Raw genomic sequence first — 17396 nt, 5'->3', positions numbered from 1 at the left:
ATTCCATAAATGATGACAAATGAAGCGTCGTTTTGTTCTTACAGGTGGAGATTCCTCCTGTGTTCCAAATCTGATTCTGGTTTCAGGAAATAAAATATGAGAAGAAATAGAATTGGGAGAAAGGTGGAATTTCATCAGCTTTTCTCTTTCAAACTCACCCTGAGGACACGTGGTTAGTGTGGACACGTTGTACAGCGAGGCGGGGCTTGTGAAGTGAAAGTAAAAGTAAAAGAAAGAAGCTGTGAAAAGTGCTGACACTTCTCCTGACGGGGCTTCCCTTCAAGGTCTTATCCTGTCTTCAGTTTAGAAGCTTCATCTTCATCTTCAATCATCCCGTCTCCACAGTGAAGATGCTCCACAGCGTGAGGTCCTGTGAGCCGCAGAGTGGAGGCTTCTGCTTTGAAAACAGCCGCAGGTAAAGAAACGCTGCGCCGTGCGTCGTGTGACTGCTGAATGGAGGCGGAAATAGGCTGCTGGTAGTAGAATATAACGACAACTGGAGACACGCTGAAATAGTAGGAACTTTGGGAAACACACCCTTTTATGGTTGACATGTAAATAATACCGAGTGTCTGCTGAAAGCTGTGTGTTGACAACGGGCTGCATGTCTGACCTGTGCTGTTGCTGCTTGCAGCTTTCTGGAGAACAAGTCGACACTGAACACTGAGCTTCCTCTGGTCCTCAGCAACACACCTCACATGACATGTCGAGTCACACGCTCAAGTCACACTAAAAGGGCCCAAACAGCTTTAGATGTACTATGATGTTTAGATATGACTAATATGGATTATGTTACTATTCTGACTCATTGTTCCCTGGAATAACTTGCCAGCCCTGACAAGACTACACTGTGAACAACACGTGTTGAAGTTCTGTTTGGCTAAATAAAGAGCTAACAGCAAATGTGCGGAGGTTCCATTCGGTTCCACTATGGTGCGTTCAAGCTCCAAAAAGTGCAATGAGTATTAGGTGAGGGTATATTACAACGTTATCATGATGTGTTCAAATGTAATCTTGTAAAATGTAGTTTCTGCTGAGAAACTTGAATAAATCCAGTAGTTTGAAGGAGATGTTTTCACAGCAATATAAAAGAGATATTAAAGAGAATTATGAGCTGTTTAACTTCCTAATTTAGTGTTATAATACATCATCAAAACTACAAATGACGAGATGTATTTTCTTTTTAATCAAAGCTAGGATCTAAAGACAAAATACAATCACTTATTTCCTCATCTTTAAATTGTCTGTTTTTATGCAGATAACCACAATAGATGACAGTAACAACGTTAAAAGAAGACATTTAGAATTTGACATTACTTTTGTCCAATTGTGTAAATCTCAGTTGATTTGACTTATTTATTAATAGGCCTATATGGGGTTAGTAAAACACCTGACAGCTGAAAAAGCTTCATGTCAAGCCCTGCTGTGTACTTCTACTTCAAAACAAAAGCTTGTAGTACTACATTTACCAGACAGAGAAATACGAGAAGAGAAAATAGAACAGTTCAAATATCCTGCATTATTATTTATGAAACTATCCAGAATAATATTAGCATTCAAGGGTCCACCTTGATCAGACGTTAAGTAAATGAAGTACATTGTTCTGATAATTCCTCTTTTTCACTCTTCACTTGAAGTGAACATTTCAATGCAGAACGTTTACTGTGCGGTATTAATAGTTTTACTATAATAGATAATAGTTTTACTTCAGAGTTAAAGTTAGTATCAAGTCTAACAGTCACAGCTGCTCACAGTCTCTCTGGTAAAATACTCCGGTTTGATTCTGCTTCCTGTGGGCTCTCTGCTCCTGTTCACTCCAGCAGAGGGAACAGGAGTTTGGTTGTAAAGTGTGAAGTAGATTTGATGAGTAGTGCTCCAGATATGTGAGGACACTCAGACAGACAGACAGACAGACAGACAGACACAGATTCCTGGCGTTCTAGTTAGATGTCCCCATAAATGATCGAGTTTGAATTTATAACGAGCAGTAGTGCTTTTTCAATTGAAGCACATAGAAAATAAACTGTAGGTATTTGGATGTGAACAGCAGTGATTCAGATTTATTGGTTGTAGAATGTCAAAGTACATCACTCAGTCACTGAAATGTGACATGGCTTTCTTTTTCCACATACAGCCCTGTCCCTCCTTGTGGTGTTGGGTTGGTGTAATATTCCTTTGTACAGATGGTGTTTGTGGCAGGATACGAGGAGACAACAGGGTTTGGAGTGAACCAACACTAACACAAGTGTCTCATGTTCATTCATCATTGCCAGGAATGCAGTGTTGGAGTCCAGTTTGTCAGAGTTTGGCTATAAAGCTCCCAGTGCCAGAAAGACAGGGACCACTATTGCTGGGATTGTTTACAAGGTGAGGATCTGCCCTGTGTTTTCAGTAAGAGACACAGAAAGACAGATGTTTTTGGAAATATGCTGTGTTATTTTCTACATTACTTTAAATGACTGCCTACATAACAAGGTAAGGTAGCTGCTCTTCATTTCTGCTTGTATTTCCTGTCCTCGTGTGTCAGGATGGAGTGATCCTGGGAGCAGACACCAGGGCTACAGACGACATGGTGGTGGCCGACAAGAACTGCATGAAGATTCACTACATTGCTCCAAAGATCTAGTGAGTGAAACCGGTTCCACCCTCTCATGTGTCCAGTGTAACTCCTTCTTATTACTCGTGATTTCTTATTAGTCACCTTTAGTTTGGTTTAGAAGTTTTACTTTTGAAATGCAAGCCTTTTATGGTCTGTTGTTGTTGTGTCATCCGACCTCGTGAGGAGCCTCAAGCCTTCATGTGTGAGCCTGCTGGCTGTATGAGCCAGTGATGTTTTTCAGATAAGCCCCCACCTGCACATGTACCTTAAATCTATTTCCTTTTCCTCCGTCTGACCTTTGCTTTTATAAAAAATACTCAAATAAAACATGAAAAATGCATGAAGGTTAATGCTGAAAACTGAAGGTGCTTCTTCTTTAGCTGTTGTTAACTCTCACCTCCCAGCTCACTTTAACCCACTTTAACTGAACTACTCACAGGACAGGCTGAGGCAGCTGTAGCTCAGGTGCTACAACAGGTTGTCCAATACTTGTCTCCAGCTCCTCCCGTGCTCGTGTTTAAGGGTCCCTGAGAAAGACACTGAACCACAAAAGACTCCCAACAAGTGTACTGTAATCATGTAACATGCATGATGTATATAAAGGATGAAGAAAGTATTTTAGAGGATGTGATCTGATTTGACTGCATATTGAGGTATGGTATTAACTGGTATAAGATGGTATAAGACAAAAGGGATGTTTTTTTTCTGAAACCATCAGTCAACCTCCTGATGTCACTGATTTTAAATATCTTGGTGTGATACTAGATCAAAATTTGACATTTAAGAAACATGTAAAAAAAATGGTTAAAACCATAAAATACAACCTAGCAAATTTTAGACACATCAGAAACTGTCTCCCTCCAAATGCAGCAAAGATATTTATGCATGCCATGATCCTTTCACATATGTCCTACTGCATTACATGTTGGGGGCAGGCTGGTGAAACAGCCATAAGACCTCTCGAGTCTTTATAGAAGCAAACAATAAAAATTCTGGACAAAAGGCCGTTGCACTTTCACCATTGTAGGGTATTGGAGAAGCAGAATCTACTGAGCTTTAACAATTTTAGATTGTTCTCAAATTTGTGGCTGGTCTATAGACTTTTAAATGGTTTGGCCCCTCCTCCACTCCGTGACTTTGTATATACTCGCTCAGCAACTTCCATTAGATCAGCGAGAATATCCTCTACATGAGACTACAATACCATTTCGCCGCACTACTTTTGGACAATCAGCCTTCTCTGTAAAAGCAACACACCAGTGGAACCCCCTGCCTGAAGGTGTGAGGAGCTGCAGCTCTATTAGCACTTTTAAAGCCAACTTAAAGTCTTTTAAAAACTGCACATACTGACCTCTATTCTTGTGGTCTTTTCTGACTTGATTTTATTGACACATTCATTTTTCATGTGCTATTTGTGTGTAGCGTTGTATTGGGTGTCTTGTATGTTTTTGTGGTATATCTCTGTATTATGTCTTTTCCTTTTACTGTGTTATTGTCTTGTCCTTGTTTGACCTGCCAAGGGACTGCAGATGCAAATTAGCTTAAGCTACAATCTGGTACAGTGCATCGAATGGAGACATTTATGTTTAAACTGTACATGGTCCCTTTTAAATAAATAAAATTTAAAAAAATTTAAAACTGATCGCCCACAGAGTTGGTCAAAAAGAGCTTTATACCACTAAGACGTGTTCATGAAAGTGTCCACTGTTTGACTCCGTATGTTGTGTAGCTGCTGTGGTGCTGGCGTGGCTGCAGATGCAGATATTACCACACAGATCATGGCGTCCAACGTGGAACTGCACATGCTCAACACTGGGCGACCCCCACTCGTCACCATGGTAACTCGACAGCTGAAACAGATGCTGTTCAGGTGAGTGTAACTGAGATAGTGATGGAAGGAAGTTATTCATCTGTAACTTCAGTTTCAAGTCTACTTGTGTCTTTTCTCTTTTGCTTTCATTAACATCCACACGTCCAGTTAGGCCTGTTGCTAACTGGACGTGTGGATCAGCATGTTGCAGTGATGTCTGTTTGGCTTTGCAGGTACCAGGGTCACATCGGTTCGTCTCTGATCGTTGGAGGAGTCGACGTGACTGGTGCTCACCTGTACAGTGTTTACCCACACGGCTCCTACGACAAACTGCCTTTCGTCACCATGGGTACGTGCTGAAAGTACTCTATACAGGCTGAATACAGTTCCACTCAGGACCACCCTCTAAGCCAGATGAAACAGAAACCCTGAAAAGCAGAATTAAACATTTGATTGTGGTTTCAGGCTCTGGAGCTGCAGCTGCTGTCTCTGTATTTGAGGACAGATTCAAACCAAACATGGAGGTGAGGCTGACTGCGTTCTTTCTTGGCAGATGTAATTGAATGTGGTGTGTTGTAATAAAAAGGGTTTGTACTGACGGCATGTTGTACACGGGATACATATGCAGTAGATGAGGTGTGACATGAATCCTGAATTTGGAAGTGGATCTACTGCAGCCGGGTCCAGTTTCAATGAATGTTTTTTTGGGGGGAGTTTGTCCTTTTCTAATGTAAGGGTCCAAGGACAGAGGATGTCTTATGCTGTACAGATTGTAAAGCCCTCTGAGGCTAATTTGTGATTTGGGGTTATATAAATATAATTGAATTGAATTCTATAGGTTTTCCAGTAGAACTAAATGTGTAACGGCTCAGTTACCTGGTTTGAACCCCAGAAGCCCGACTCACCAGCTATAGTTCTGTTTTACTCGTGTTCAGAAACAGGCAAAGGTCAATACCACACAGGCAATGGAGGGCAGAAAACAGTTGGGAGCACACAAGACGATCTGGCAGAAAGGGAATGGACCGATATATTTACGGCAGGGCTAACGGGGAAGTGTGGGGACAGGTGTGCGGAGCTGGTCAGGTGAAGGGAAGTGGCGGGAACTCAGGGGTTACTGCAGGGCAGGGAGGAGAGGATGATCTGACATGACTGGAGAGGGAAGAGACGAGAGAGAAAACATGGCAATTTGACAATATAACAGAACGGTGTCAGCAGTACAACTGAGATTACGTCCTCACTGAGTCGCCTGGTGCTAGTAACGTTAGCTGTTAGCTGTTGGCAGCCAGTGGGCAGCACAGCCCTGCTATGATAAATATCAGAGGTTCCATTCAGTTACATTATGATGCGTCCAAGCTCTATTCAGTGTAAATGAGTATTGGCCGAAGGTAGATTATAACGTTATCATGATGTGTTCAAATGTGATCCTGTAAACTGTAGTTTCTGGTGAGCAACCTGAATAAATATAGTTGTTGAAGGACATGTTTTCACAGCAATATAAAATAGATATTAGAGATGAATTATGAGTTATGACCTGTTTCACTTGCTTATAATACATCATTAGATGTTAATACTTATAATAAGATTGTTTTCTTTATCAAAGCTAATATTTAAAGAAAGATAAAATCATTTATTTCTTGATCATTTCAATTGTGTATTTTTATGCAAATAACCACTATACTTACTACTTAACAAAGTAAAAGAATTTATATATACATCTGATCGGGGGAAGGAAAACTGGTATGGGAACAACTCTGAGCAATGCGTGGATGACTGTGGCTAAGTGGATAGCAGGGCCGTCCTTCAATCAGGTGTCCTTCAGCAAGACACTTTGCTCCCGTAGCTGTGCCTACGGTGTAGAAATGTGATAGAATCCTGAATTCTAAGTCGCTTTGGATAAAAGCATATGCTAAATGACTGTAATGTAATGCTAGCTGAATGTGTTGCAGCGAAACACAGAGTCAGTTTGTTATGCTGTGTGCCGGTGTATCACCGTATCACGATCATTGTATCAATGCATAGTTGGCTTGGTAATGCACAGAAGACGTGAGTTGATGGAAGGTGAGAGCTCTTGTTGTAGGGTTAGGGTTAGTGCATGAAATGAATCTGCCCAAAAGAATCACGTGTTTGTGTGTGTGTTGTGGCCCGACCTCCATTATGACCACCAGAGAATGGATCTAGCTGTTATTCAAGGTTCAGCACCAATCCTGTCCTCCTATGTCTAATAACTGTTTGAACCTTGTTTTTCTCGTTCTCCTCTCTCCCTTTCAGCTGGAAAAGGCGAAGCAGCTGGTACGGGACGCCATCGCTGCAGGGATTTTCTGTGACCTGGGTTCAGGCAGCAACGTGGACTTGTGTGTTATCACCGAGGCTGGAGTGGAGTACCTGCGAAGCTACGACAAGCCCACGATGAAGGGCAAAAGGTGAGTCATAAGTACCTTTTATCATGTGTTTTCTCCATTATATAGTGATATTCATGTTTTTCTGCAGCTATATATGGAGACAGGACAGTAACTGTACATTTTGGCATTGAAAATAAAAGACAAGTTCTCTACTTATATACAGATTATATGAGATTCACGCTCCACTGACCTCCTCCCCTCTAAACCAAAACAGTGACTGGGAGTTGAAACTCAGCGTAAAACGTAAACTGAAAAAAGAAAATTCTGAAGAAGAAATTTGGGGTTCAGACATTAGAATGCAAAATATATCAAAATAGAAAAAGACTTGTAAGAGGTGTTTGTGCATTATGGATAACACCTCAGGCTTTGCTGTATTTGCATCTCTGAAACAAATTAATGTAAATCTGAGAAGCACCCATTGACACCCAGTAAATGTCCAGAAAGCGTATCCTGCATGTGGAGAGTTGAATGGGAGAAAGTGAGCACATTTCTGTGTGGGATGGAACAGTGCTTTTAAAGCCTCCTTCTGTGGTCACTGGTTCGGTCTCTATATAACTGTATTTTGCTGATCGAATCTCAGCCAAACACTGTGAGTAACTTTCAGAGATGCTGGTGTGGAAATAGTCTGCAGGATACTGATCAGTGACTCCTTCATTTACTTATTTATTGGTGTGGTTGAAATAAAATTGTCTCAGCTGTTTTATTGGACTAATTCAATTACCAGTGCAACTATACGTCAACACGCGCAAAACGCCACATTGTAGGACTCATGACTTGATATCCTGTCTGCACCACCGCTTGACCTCACAGTAAACCTCCTTGTCTCTTTTTCAGAGAGGGACAGTACAAGTATGAGCCCGGCACCACGGCCGTCCTGACCAAAACGGTGACCCCACTCTATCTGGATGTGGTCAACGAATCTGTTCACATCATGGACACTGAATGAAACACATTAAGAGGCTTCTTTTCAATATGTAATAATCCATCGCTGTCGAAATATAAAGGAAGACAGCTTCTTGTGTATCTCTAAAGCATCACTGACGTAAAGAAACAATAACGTAATAAAAATGTATGTTTGTTAAATGATCGGTGCTTGCAAGTTATTTTGGTGACCACATGAAGGGCAGGAGGACTTAAACCCATGGGCTAATATTCACACAGCAGCATGTAGTCAAATATGCTACAATGTTCATTGAATGTATGAGAGAAATTATTTTTTTAAAGTCTCTTGTGGAAACTCATTCAGTGCAATAGGAGCTCAAAAACTATCAAATGCTTATTAAAAGCATGATGTGTGAATGATTTGTCTCACTGAAAAATGGCTGGACCTGATACATTTGAATTATTATAATAGTTGAACTAGCCTATTCTTAAATGTGTTCTGCATAGGGATGGGCGGATACTTGGATACTATGTGATTCAAATCATAACCCACAACAGCACACAGTCACACACTTCCAGAGGATGGCAGAAAGGCAACGTAGCAGATAAAGATAAAGCGAGATGCTCTATAAGTCACCTCTTCAAACATTTAAAAACAGCACACCCTGAAGGTTACAGGCAGGCTCCATTTAGTCTCAGTATTTCTGTTTACACCTAGTGGCACAAACACTTTTATTTAATTACACTCATATTTGCTTTTATAATAAATGTGTTATTAATGGCTGGTATGTTTTGCATGTAAATGGACCCTTTTTTCTTTCTTTTAAAAAAAAAGACCATTTAAAAAAAAAGTCATGTATCGGTATTGGTCGTTAAAATTGTAACAAAAAGTATCGGTACCCTGAACAGGACAGGTCTCCAGACTATCACAGTGCTGACACATAGAGACAGACAACCAATCACTACAGGCCATTTAGAGACGTCACTCAACCTGAGCTGCATGTCTTTTTCCTTTTCTGATGTAATGGTCAGAGGACAGAGGATGTCGTATGTTGTACAGACGATAAAGACCTCTGAGGCATTTTTGTGATTTGTGATTTTTGGCCTTTACAAATAAAATGTAATTGAATTGACTTTGATAGATTCATATGCAGAAGAATTAATGACAGACTATCTGTATTTACAGCAGACACAGTTGCTACAATTTTCGGACTACAATGGATAGAAGAGGTCAGGCCTGAGAGAGTTTTCATTTGTCCAGACTCTGCTGTAGACCTTGACTTCAAAAGAAACAATAAGAGGTGATTTATTGATGTAAAATATAAACGATAATGTTGAGGATACAGTTGGAATGAATGTACAACTGTGTTTGGTTCCTGCTCATATTTGTGTGGAGGGTAACTGCACCTCAGTCAACATCATCGTCATCAAATCCACCGTTCAAACTGTTCAAAATACATTACAGTATACAAAATAGGCATGCATTCGCATCACACACAAACTATGGATGTAAATATTCCTTCACAAAGTAGGACGTAACCATACTTCCTATCTAGTGTGACTACAAACAAATCAATAGTCATGACAATAAGTCTAGAATAAATAATATGTAAAAATGATGACGTAAATAATTATTATGGCAGCTAAACTTTCAAAACGAAAGTGCAGAAGAGAGGAAGTGCTGTTTTTAACGATTAAGATTTAGAAATACTGGAGTGCATACAGATAAATGTAATATAATGTTTGTATCATTATGAGATGTAGTAAGTATAACTCAGAGAGGAACGTCTTCATTCTCCTTATTCTAAGGAAAATATTAAAACATATGTATTTGTTTTTACTTTTATATAACCTGAAGCATACAGTATATAGCCCTGATGTTAAACACCTCGGTACAGTGAGGGGCGGTATGCACCTATACGTTGGTTTGCGATTCGCCATTAAATCAGAGAAGAAGAAGAAGAAGAAGAAGAAGAAGAAGCGCCAGAAGAAGAAGAAGAAGACTAAGAAGCTGATTGGTTAAGCCGTTGAAGCTTCGTTTGAATTTACGTTGGATGTTGTTGTGACTGCTCGGCACAATTAATTCAGTTCGGTTTCCAGTATTTTATAAAACATTTAGTTCGGCAATATTCTTCAAGTCCACGGTACGTTTTTAATAACTTTATTGGGTTAGGAACGTTTTAAAAAAGAGTGCGTTAATAACACGTTGTAGTCGTAAACTAGCATTTAAAAGTTAGCCTGTCGTTAAAGCGATTTAGGAGCTAACGCTAGCTAATTTAACGTGGGAGCGTAAGCTAAGCATACTGCTGTTATCTTGTGAAATATACAGTAACGTCGTGCTTGACTCGAATTAGCTCTGTTTATGACCTTAACGTTCCCGTGACTCGGTCTCATAGACTTCCCAAACATTAAAGGGAAACATTGTTTAACCAATGCTCTACAGCTTACATCTTCAAATGTTTTGTATTACACATGAGGCTTCACGTGAAGACATCGTACTGTTGTTTTCAGTGTTAATTAACATTAACGTTATGTAACGTTAGTCTATGGAAGTTGTCTGACATCAGACGGACGTCAACTCGGTGGAGTGGGCGGGGTCATCGGCCCGTATGCTACTTTTGTTTTTACTTCACTACATTCAGAGAGACATTTTCTACTTTGTTTATGTACGTGACCGCTTTAGTAACAAGTTCGTTTTTTAGACCATTCCTGGCTATTGAAAACTAGACAGAGTTGGTAATTGAAAAAAAAAACATATAATTACGATTAGATTAACCATAGAATCAATTAAAGTACATAATACATGTAATTGCAATCAGTTACTGAGAAAACGAGTGATTACATTACAGTTACTAATCAAAAGGTTGGTGATTACAAATCTATTCTTATATGTAGAATAACATTCAGTCAGTCTTAATGAAGTTCTACTGAAGAACGTGTGATAAAAGGTTTACACTGCTGGTTTAAGTTGATGGTTTTAGGACTTCGGCTTTTTTGCCAAGTTTAAAACATTTGTTTGAAAAGTAATCAAATGTAATAAGTTACATTACTTTGTTGAAGTAAGTGAAATAGTTACATTACTTATTACATTTGTAACAGGGTAGCTTGTAATCTGTAACCTTCGCTCACTGCTTATAGAATTGATGCATTTTACCACTGTGGGTGTTTAAGGTTGGGCTAATTTCAAATACTTAATATATTATATATGTTGGGTAATCTATTCTCCAGCAATGAGATGCAACATAAACATTAATGCAGCAGTAATATTTAAAGATCATAAATAATAGTAAAACTATTGTTCTGCAGAGTGAGTTAATTTAGCTGATAACACTGATACTCTTCTTTTACTTCAGTGAGGTTTAGGTGCAGGACCTTTACTTGTAGTGGAGTATTTCCACAGCGTTGTATCTATGTGTGATTGGGTTGGTGTAAATTTAGTAAGTTGTTAATGTAATGTGTGACACTCAACGCTCACAGCTAGCATCCAATCATCATTTTTTGAATCCCACATGGAGTCAGAGCACATCACAATAAATCTAACTGTCTCATTCAAGAAATAAGAACACTCAACATCTGGTTCAGAAAATCACACGAGAAATAACATGAAGCCACTATGATATACTCCTAGTAGCTACTTTCAAATGAATTTGACTCTGCCATAATGTCTTAACAAATAGCTATCATTTGCCAACAATTTTAATGTGATCTTTGTAATTTAATGTCAATGCGTTTCAATTTTTAAGATAATCATACAGACACTAAACTCTGCCCTTTGTCTTCATCTGCTGGTTGAAAAACCCACCACTGTCGAGCTTTTATTTTGAAAGCAGACGTAAGGGTCCAACAGGATGACCCTTCACTTCTAAGTCAAATCAAACAGGTGACATGCTGACTGTAGTCTACTACGCCGTGCGTTCACACTGCATAGTATGTGGATTTAGCGAGAAAGGACTGGCTGTATACTACATGAACTTTACTGCACATACTCAACTGTCCCATAATGCATTGCCTTTGGGTGCCTTGAGTGTGCTGGTAAAATCATACTTATTTGTTTATTAAATATGCGTTTGGAACACAGCTCATTGACTGATGATGGATATATGCGCAAGAGGGTCAAAGTTCAAGGCGCAATGGTATGAGGAAGTAGTATGTCCCATGCATACAGCACATACTTTGTAAGGGCAGCTGCAGTGCGTACTAAAGCATACAGTATAAGCCGTTTATGCTCAGGAGATTCAGTCTGTTAAAAATACGTGTTAATCATTACAAGCATGAGAAACCTGAGATTCTGTACACAAATCAGATTCTGCTCTTACAAAACAGCTGATTTGTACCGAGTAGTGCTTGAATTTGTTATCGGCACAGTGCTTCCTCAAATCCTTTGTGGTGGATTTACTTCTATGATAGCCTGTCGGTGATGTTGTAGGTGAGGGTTAGGGTTATTTCTCACTACATACGTCTCCAACTCATTAATTTCTCAGAACTGCGAGGTGTGACTTATTTATTCAACACGGACCATACAGATAAACATTGATAGTAATACAACATATGTAATGTATATATTGTGCGCTTCCTTGGTCTTGCTCCTTGTGCTATGGCTGATATGACATTTACATGGAGAGAGGAATAACTCAAGTACAACTCCAACGTGATGAGAAAATCTAGTATGTTGTTTTTAAAGTATAACCAGTAAATGAGAAGAATTAATGGAGTACAACATATCCATCTCCTATGAAGAGAGGACACGAAGGTTTGTTTTGTGATTGATTAAGCATGTGATGTTCTCATTCTTTCACAGTTGGACCTTGGCTGCAGTATTTTTCATCTTTGTTGGAGGCGATGCGTCACGATTCATCTGCCAGCCGCCGGAAGGGGAAAACCCCTCAACATCGGCCCCCGCTGGAGGCCCCAGGAACCTCCGCTTCGACAGCCCGGTCCCCAAGACGCAGTGGAGTTACAAGTGAGAGGGATTGAAGTAGCGGGAGGGGACCTTAGAACAAATCAGTATGTTTCATCCTTCCTGCTAACAACCAGTAAAAGTTCAAAACAGGGCAGGTCATTGAGCTAAACTAGTATTTACAAACTTGTCCATACCATGGTCCATATTCCAGAAGCTAAAAGTCTTTTACAGAAAATATAAAAAAACATAACAGGTTTCACCTGCAACGGTCATGTCGATTCATTAATACTCTGCCAGCCACTGCTTTAGAGGAAAGCCTACCTGTCTGCCTATTGTGACCTACCATCACAATAACACTCTGTGTCTGTTTTCCAGACCAGCCCCGTGTGTCTCCCAGGAAGAGACGGTTTCGACCAGGGACCAGGGCCTTAATGGAGATCCGCAAGTACCAGAAGAGCACGGATCTTCTGCTCAGGAAGGGACCCTTCTCTCGTCTAGTGAGTAAACCTTGAGGAGAGTCTGATAGCTGGACCAGGCTTAGTGCACTTTAAGATCAGAAACACTAAACCACTATCATGGACAGCGGCCTTCAGTAAAATCCAAGAATTTATGTAATTTTATGAAATCATAACACATTCCCCAGTCTACTATACAGAGATGTATTTGAGCGGTTTGTGTTAACGTTTAATTTTTTCTTTTCAAGTTTTGTCTTGCTTTTAATTGTGTAGTTTGCTGTTGATTTCCAATACATATCTTGAAAATCAACACATTTTTCAAAACAAATTCAGTGTTTCCCCTACCATTATATTAGGGCGTGCCCTGTTATTTACCTTATTTACATGACGGCATGTCATTTCTGTCTACATGGTCGCGCGTTTATAATTCTCCTCTGCTGTCTGTATCGCGCACGACGGAGTTCCACCCCGATGCGCACAGACACACACACAGACACGTGCACACACAGACAGGTGAGCACACTCCCACCAGCGGACAGAGAGCGCATGTCGGAAAATATGTTGCGTCAACCACTTAAAGGCAGACAACAATATCTGTGTTTTTTTAAACTCTCCCGTGTGGTGAAGAGGCAACACTCGCTCTCCTGCGAGTAGCCCAAATACAGAAAAGAGCCCAATAAGTGCTTTGATCACGAAAAAAGGACAAACTAAACCACAAAGTAATACAGATTTCATTCAAAGCTCCCAGAGCAGGAATAGCACAGGGTTTATATGCGTCTTTTTTACGCATTCATATGGTTTTGGAATGCATGCAAAGCCTGAAAAAGCATCATTTTCTGCTGCTACTACTTTTCCTCTGACCTGTGTGACTGCAGCCATGGTTGATTAACTCTTGATTCGTGTCTCAGGTTCGTGAGGTGTGCCAGAGTTTCTCTAGTGAAGCTCTCCGGTGGCAGGTCTACGCTCTTATGGCCCTGCAGGAGGTAAGCAGATGCCTCCACCACCAAGCTAACATGCTGTAGTGTTTACTTCTGGTCAGCATACTCGAAACACCTCGGACACAATTCAGATGGAGGATTTCTCTCATGGATAAAAGTAGAACATGGTTGCCTGTGTATAACATATTGTGTCATTTGTCTCTGGTTTAAATGAGATCGTTAGACATTCATAATCATTTTAGAGGAATACTTCACTCTTAAAAATACCATTTTACCATGTTACCTTGAATTCCTGTCATGCCTCCACAGTGAACCTGAAAACGGAGTAAATCCTTGATGAATTGTAAATGGGGGCAGCGTTTAATAACAGCAAAACCATATGAAAACATGCATTTACAAACTCTCACAAAACTGGTGCAGTATAATCCAGTCTCAGTTATCCAGTATTATGCTCACTACTTCACTAACATGCATTCATCACTAAAATCCTTCCTATGTAAAGCACTGACTCGCAACGTGCAAGGACAAGCAGTAGTGCTTTAAATACAGCTGGATAAATGAGACCTGAGCTCCACACTACTACAGTCTATGATATATATCTTTTCAGCATCAGCATCTGTGTGAGCCCCCTCACTATTAACATTATACATAAACGGTACAAAGCAAAACAGAAATCCTTCTGCAGTGCATTACAATAGTGCTGAAGGTTTCACATAGCACCTCTAAGACAGGGTACTGACAGCCTATGACATTTCACACTGCAGGTGGTTCGGTACTTTTCCTTACTCATAGGTCTTCTACTCTTACTGCATCACTGCAGCTCCCGACAACAACCATCACCGTTGAATTTCAGCATTCATGCACGTTTTTCAAGCCAACATTGTTGAAACAGAGCAGCTGATATTGTTAGTGAGAGCAGCAAGCTAGCGGACTGCTGAGGGCCAACTCTGCTCCGCACACAAGGTGCATGTGGACAGATTGTAAAGCCCTCTGAGGCAAATTTGTGACTTATACAAAATAAATTGAATTGAATTGTAAGCTCCGCCCTCTGTGTATTCTAGTTAATTATAGCATTTTCAAGAAAGACTCACACTGAGCTGAAATGGAACCACATTGTGTTCTGTCACTACATCGATGCAGAATCGTTCTCGTCTGCATCGTGATGAATATTCATAAAAATAGACCCATGTGACCAGTGTGATGAATACAGTAACTCCTACTTTTAAGTCCTAGACAATGAACCCTATTTATGTTTAGAGTAGAAGCTAACAGCCACGTTCTAAACACACTGAGTCACCCAACGAACGAGCCAAAGCCCATTTCTTCGATGTAACATCACAAATATCCGGTTTTCTTTCTCCTCGTCCTCCCAGGCTGCAGAGGCGTTTCTCGTCCTGTTGTTCTCAGATGCCAATCTGTGTGCCATCCACGCCAAGCGGGTCACCGTGTTCCCCCGGGACATTCAGCTGGCCAGGAGGATCCGTGGAGTGGACAACATGTGAAAACAACGAGTCTTTCCACTTCACTTTGTTCTGATTCTATGATGCTGTGTTGCATCTGTTCAATAGAAGTGTTGTTGTGATTTCTTGGGAAAAAGAAACGTTGGCAGATCATCACAGGTTTTATGTTCGCATGAAGTCACCTTTTAAGAGTTTGACTGTTAATATGAAAATGATTCTTGTCCAGCAGTATTTGAATACATTTTTGAATAACTTTACTTTTTATAATAGATCTGCTGTCTTAGTGTGATCTTTGTGTACATATTGTTCTCCATTCAAGTAAATTGATTTTGTCAATAAACTGCACGCTTGTGTTCTGTTACCTACCTGATGTTTTTAGTTTTCTACACATTCATGTCATTGTACCTCTTTGTATGATGTCACCATCATGTTTTACACATTTGTGCCTTCCACTGAAAATTAGAATGTCCTTTAGTAGAAGTGTTTCCTGCCGCAGCACAAATCTGAAGACATTTATAAAAGAGTTTTTCTTATCGGTGTGTTTGTGTGAAAGAGGGGTTCCTATTTGTTTTTGAGAGTCAGCAGCAGTTATGTTCTGAGGTTTAACAGAAGCAAACAGACATATTTCCTGAAAGTTCATTGAAACGCATCAAAACTAATGAAGAATGGCTCTTCAAGCGAATGTTTTCACCTGTGGTATGACTTCTAATGATTCTGTGCAACTTTTATTTCTATGGAGTAGCCCCATGTGCCCAAGGACTAAATATAGTCCGATAAGAAGCTGGCTCTATCTCAGAAACTTCAAGGAGCACAATCAATTGTTTGACATCTATGAACTCACAACAAGTTGGATATGAAATGTTTGCACACGTTAGGTGTAAAACCATATTTCATGTGGAAGACATATGACATACTCATGAGCCCTCGGCTGAGCGCCTCTGTGTTGGGGTCGTTGCTGGGAGCCATCCGGTCCGTGTAGAACCAAAGTGAGAGCTGTGCCGTACCCTCTGCATTAAGTCAAACACGTTGCACTTGGTGTTGGCCTCCGCCACATGTCCCTTGTCACCAATCCTGTTTGCGATTTTCATGGACAGGATTCAAAAAAAGAATATGCAGCCAGGTTCACAGGCATTCAGAATTGCTTTCAAAGGTTTAGGTAAACTTTTCTCATTAAATGTTACGTTGACTTGCCAGGGAGCTAAGCCAGACGGTCTTTCTACGTTCTGACCCTCACCTATGGTCATGAGCTTTGGGTAGTGACTGAAAGAATGGTAATGGTAGATGGACTTGTATTAGTATCAAGCCTTTCCGAATCACTCCCACTCAAAGCTCTTTACACTATGTTACGGCCACCGACTTAACTCTGCCTCCTTTTGGAAGAGAGCTGTGTCTGTGTTTCAGGTCTGCCACGCCCCTTTTGATCGCTGAAGCACCCACACCTGAGAGTCCTCAGTCCATCAGTGGAGCTGGATATCAACCCCCAGATCCAGTGCTTCCCTGTTGTGTTCTCTCTTGGCCTGTGGAGCTGTTGGTTCACTGATGCTGCTGCTGAGAGCATTGGTACTGCCGAACCTGGGCTTTTGATTGTTGCTGACTACAGAACTATGAGGTTACCCTCTGTCTTGGCTGGCTAGTTGGTGGGGAGGTTATTAGTAACCAGCCTGGGTAACTTTGGGGAAGTTGTGTAGGGGTTCTCTGTCATTTATTTAGTTATTCCTGTTATCTCCTGTTTCGTGGCTGGTTAGGGAGCTTAATATTGTTTTTCTGTTTGTTTCTGTAGGCCAGCTGAACTCTTCTTTTCTAGTTAGCGTGGGGGTTTTGCTTATTATTTTGGCCTTCGAGACCCTGACGTCCACGCTTCCATTTTAGTTGGTTTGTTTCTGTTCCTCCATACTCTGTCAATAAATGTCACTGATTGTTACTTAAGTGTTCCAGCTGCCTTATCTCTTCATT

General features: G+C 40.5%; 2 protein-coding genes across 4 annotated transcripts; both read left to right on the top strand.

The window, feature by feature from the left end:
* The first annotated feature begins 219 nt into the window (after positions 1-219).
* psmb10 (proteasome 20S subunit beta 10) lies at positions 220-7891 on the top strand. The gene is made up of 8 exons (XM_076079648.1): positions 220-415; positions 2274-2367; positions 2528-2625; positions 4329-4469; positions 4643-4758; positions 4875-4933; positions 6678-6829; positions 7643-7891. Exons 1-8 carry the CDS (start codon positions 351-353, stop codon positions 7752-7754), a joined length of 837 nt encoding a protein of 278 aa, XP_075935763.1. The 5' UTR covers positions 220-350; the 3' UTR covers positions 7755-7891.
* A 1458-nt stretch (positions 7892-9349) lies between these two features.
* On the top strand, positions 9350-17364 carry cenpa (histone H3-like centromeric protein A). Of its 3 annotated transcripts, none has more exons than XM_076079649.1 (5): positions 9365-9834; positions 12489-12650; positions 12966-13087; positions 13954-14028; positions 15357-17364. In XM_076079649.1, the coding sequence occupies exons 2-5, from the start codon at positions 12530-12532 to the stop codon at positions 15483-15485; spliced, it is 447 nt and encodes a 148-aa protein (XP_075935764.1). In that variant the 5' UTR covers positions 9365-9834; positions 12489-12529; the 3' UTR covers positions 15486-17364. The 3 variants fall into 3 exon arrangements, with proteins under 3 accessions (XP_075935766.1, XP_075935764.1, XP_075935765.1); XM_076079650.1 differs by lacking the exon at positions 9365-9834 and adding an exon at positions 11483-11570; XM_076079651.1 differs by lacking the exon at positions 13954-14028 and having other exon boundaries at positions 9350-9834.
* Positions 17365-17396: the final 32 nt, after the last annotated feature.

This window comes from Anarhichas minor, unplaced genomic scaffold (assembly GCF_050575085.1).
Source record: "Anarhichas minor isolate MPS153535 unplaced genomic scaffold, ASM5057508v1 ptg000073l, whole genome shotgun sequence".
In the NCBI taxonomy this organism is placed as follows: domain Eukaryota; kingdom Metazoa; phylum Chordata; class Actinopteri; order Perciformes; family Anarhichadidae; genus Anarhichas; species Anarhichas minor.
The sequence above is the reverse complement of the archived record's forward strand: the minus strand, read 5'-3'. Positions and strand labels throughout refer to the sequence as shown.

What these genes read in the sequence shown, in the direction of transcription:
- cenpa (XM_076079649.1), top strand. Translation starts at nt 12,530, where the DNA reads ATGCGTCACGATTCATCTGCCAGCCGCCGGAAGGGGAAAACCCCTCAA. An exon ending in AAGACGCAGTGGAGTTACAA is followed by an intron (nt 12,651 to 12,965) that starts GTGAGAGGGATT and finishes TCTGTTTTCCAG; the next exon opens with ACCAGCCCCGTGTGTCTCCC. An exon ending in AGGGACCCTTCTCTCGTCTA is followed by an intron (nt 13,088 to 13,953) that starts GTGAGTAAACCT and finishes TTCGTGTCTCAG; the next exon opens with GTTCGTGAGGTGTGCCAGAG.
- psmb10 (XM_076079648.1), top strand. Translation starts at nt 351, where the DNA reads ATGCTCCACAGCGTGAGGTCCTGTGAGCCGCAGAGTGGAGGCTTCTGC. An exon ending in TGCTTTGAAAACAGCCGCAG is followed by an intron (nt 416 to 2,273) that starts GTAAAGAAACGC and finishes CATCATTGCCAG; the next exon opens with GAATGCAGTGTTGGAGTCCA. An exon ending in ACTGCCTTTCGTCACCATGG is followed by an intron (nt 4,759 to 4,874) that starts GTACGTGCTGAA and finishes TTGTGGTTTCAG; the next exon opens with GCTCTGGAGCTGCAGCTGCT.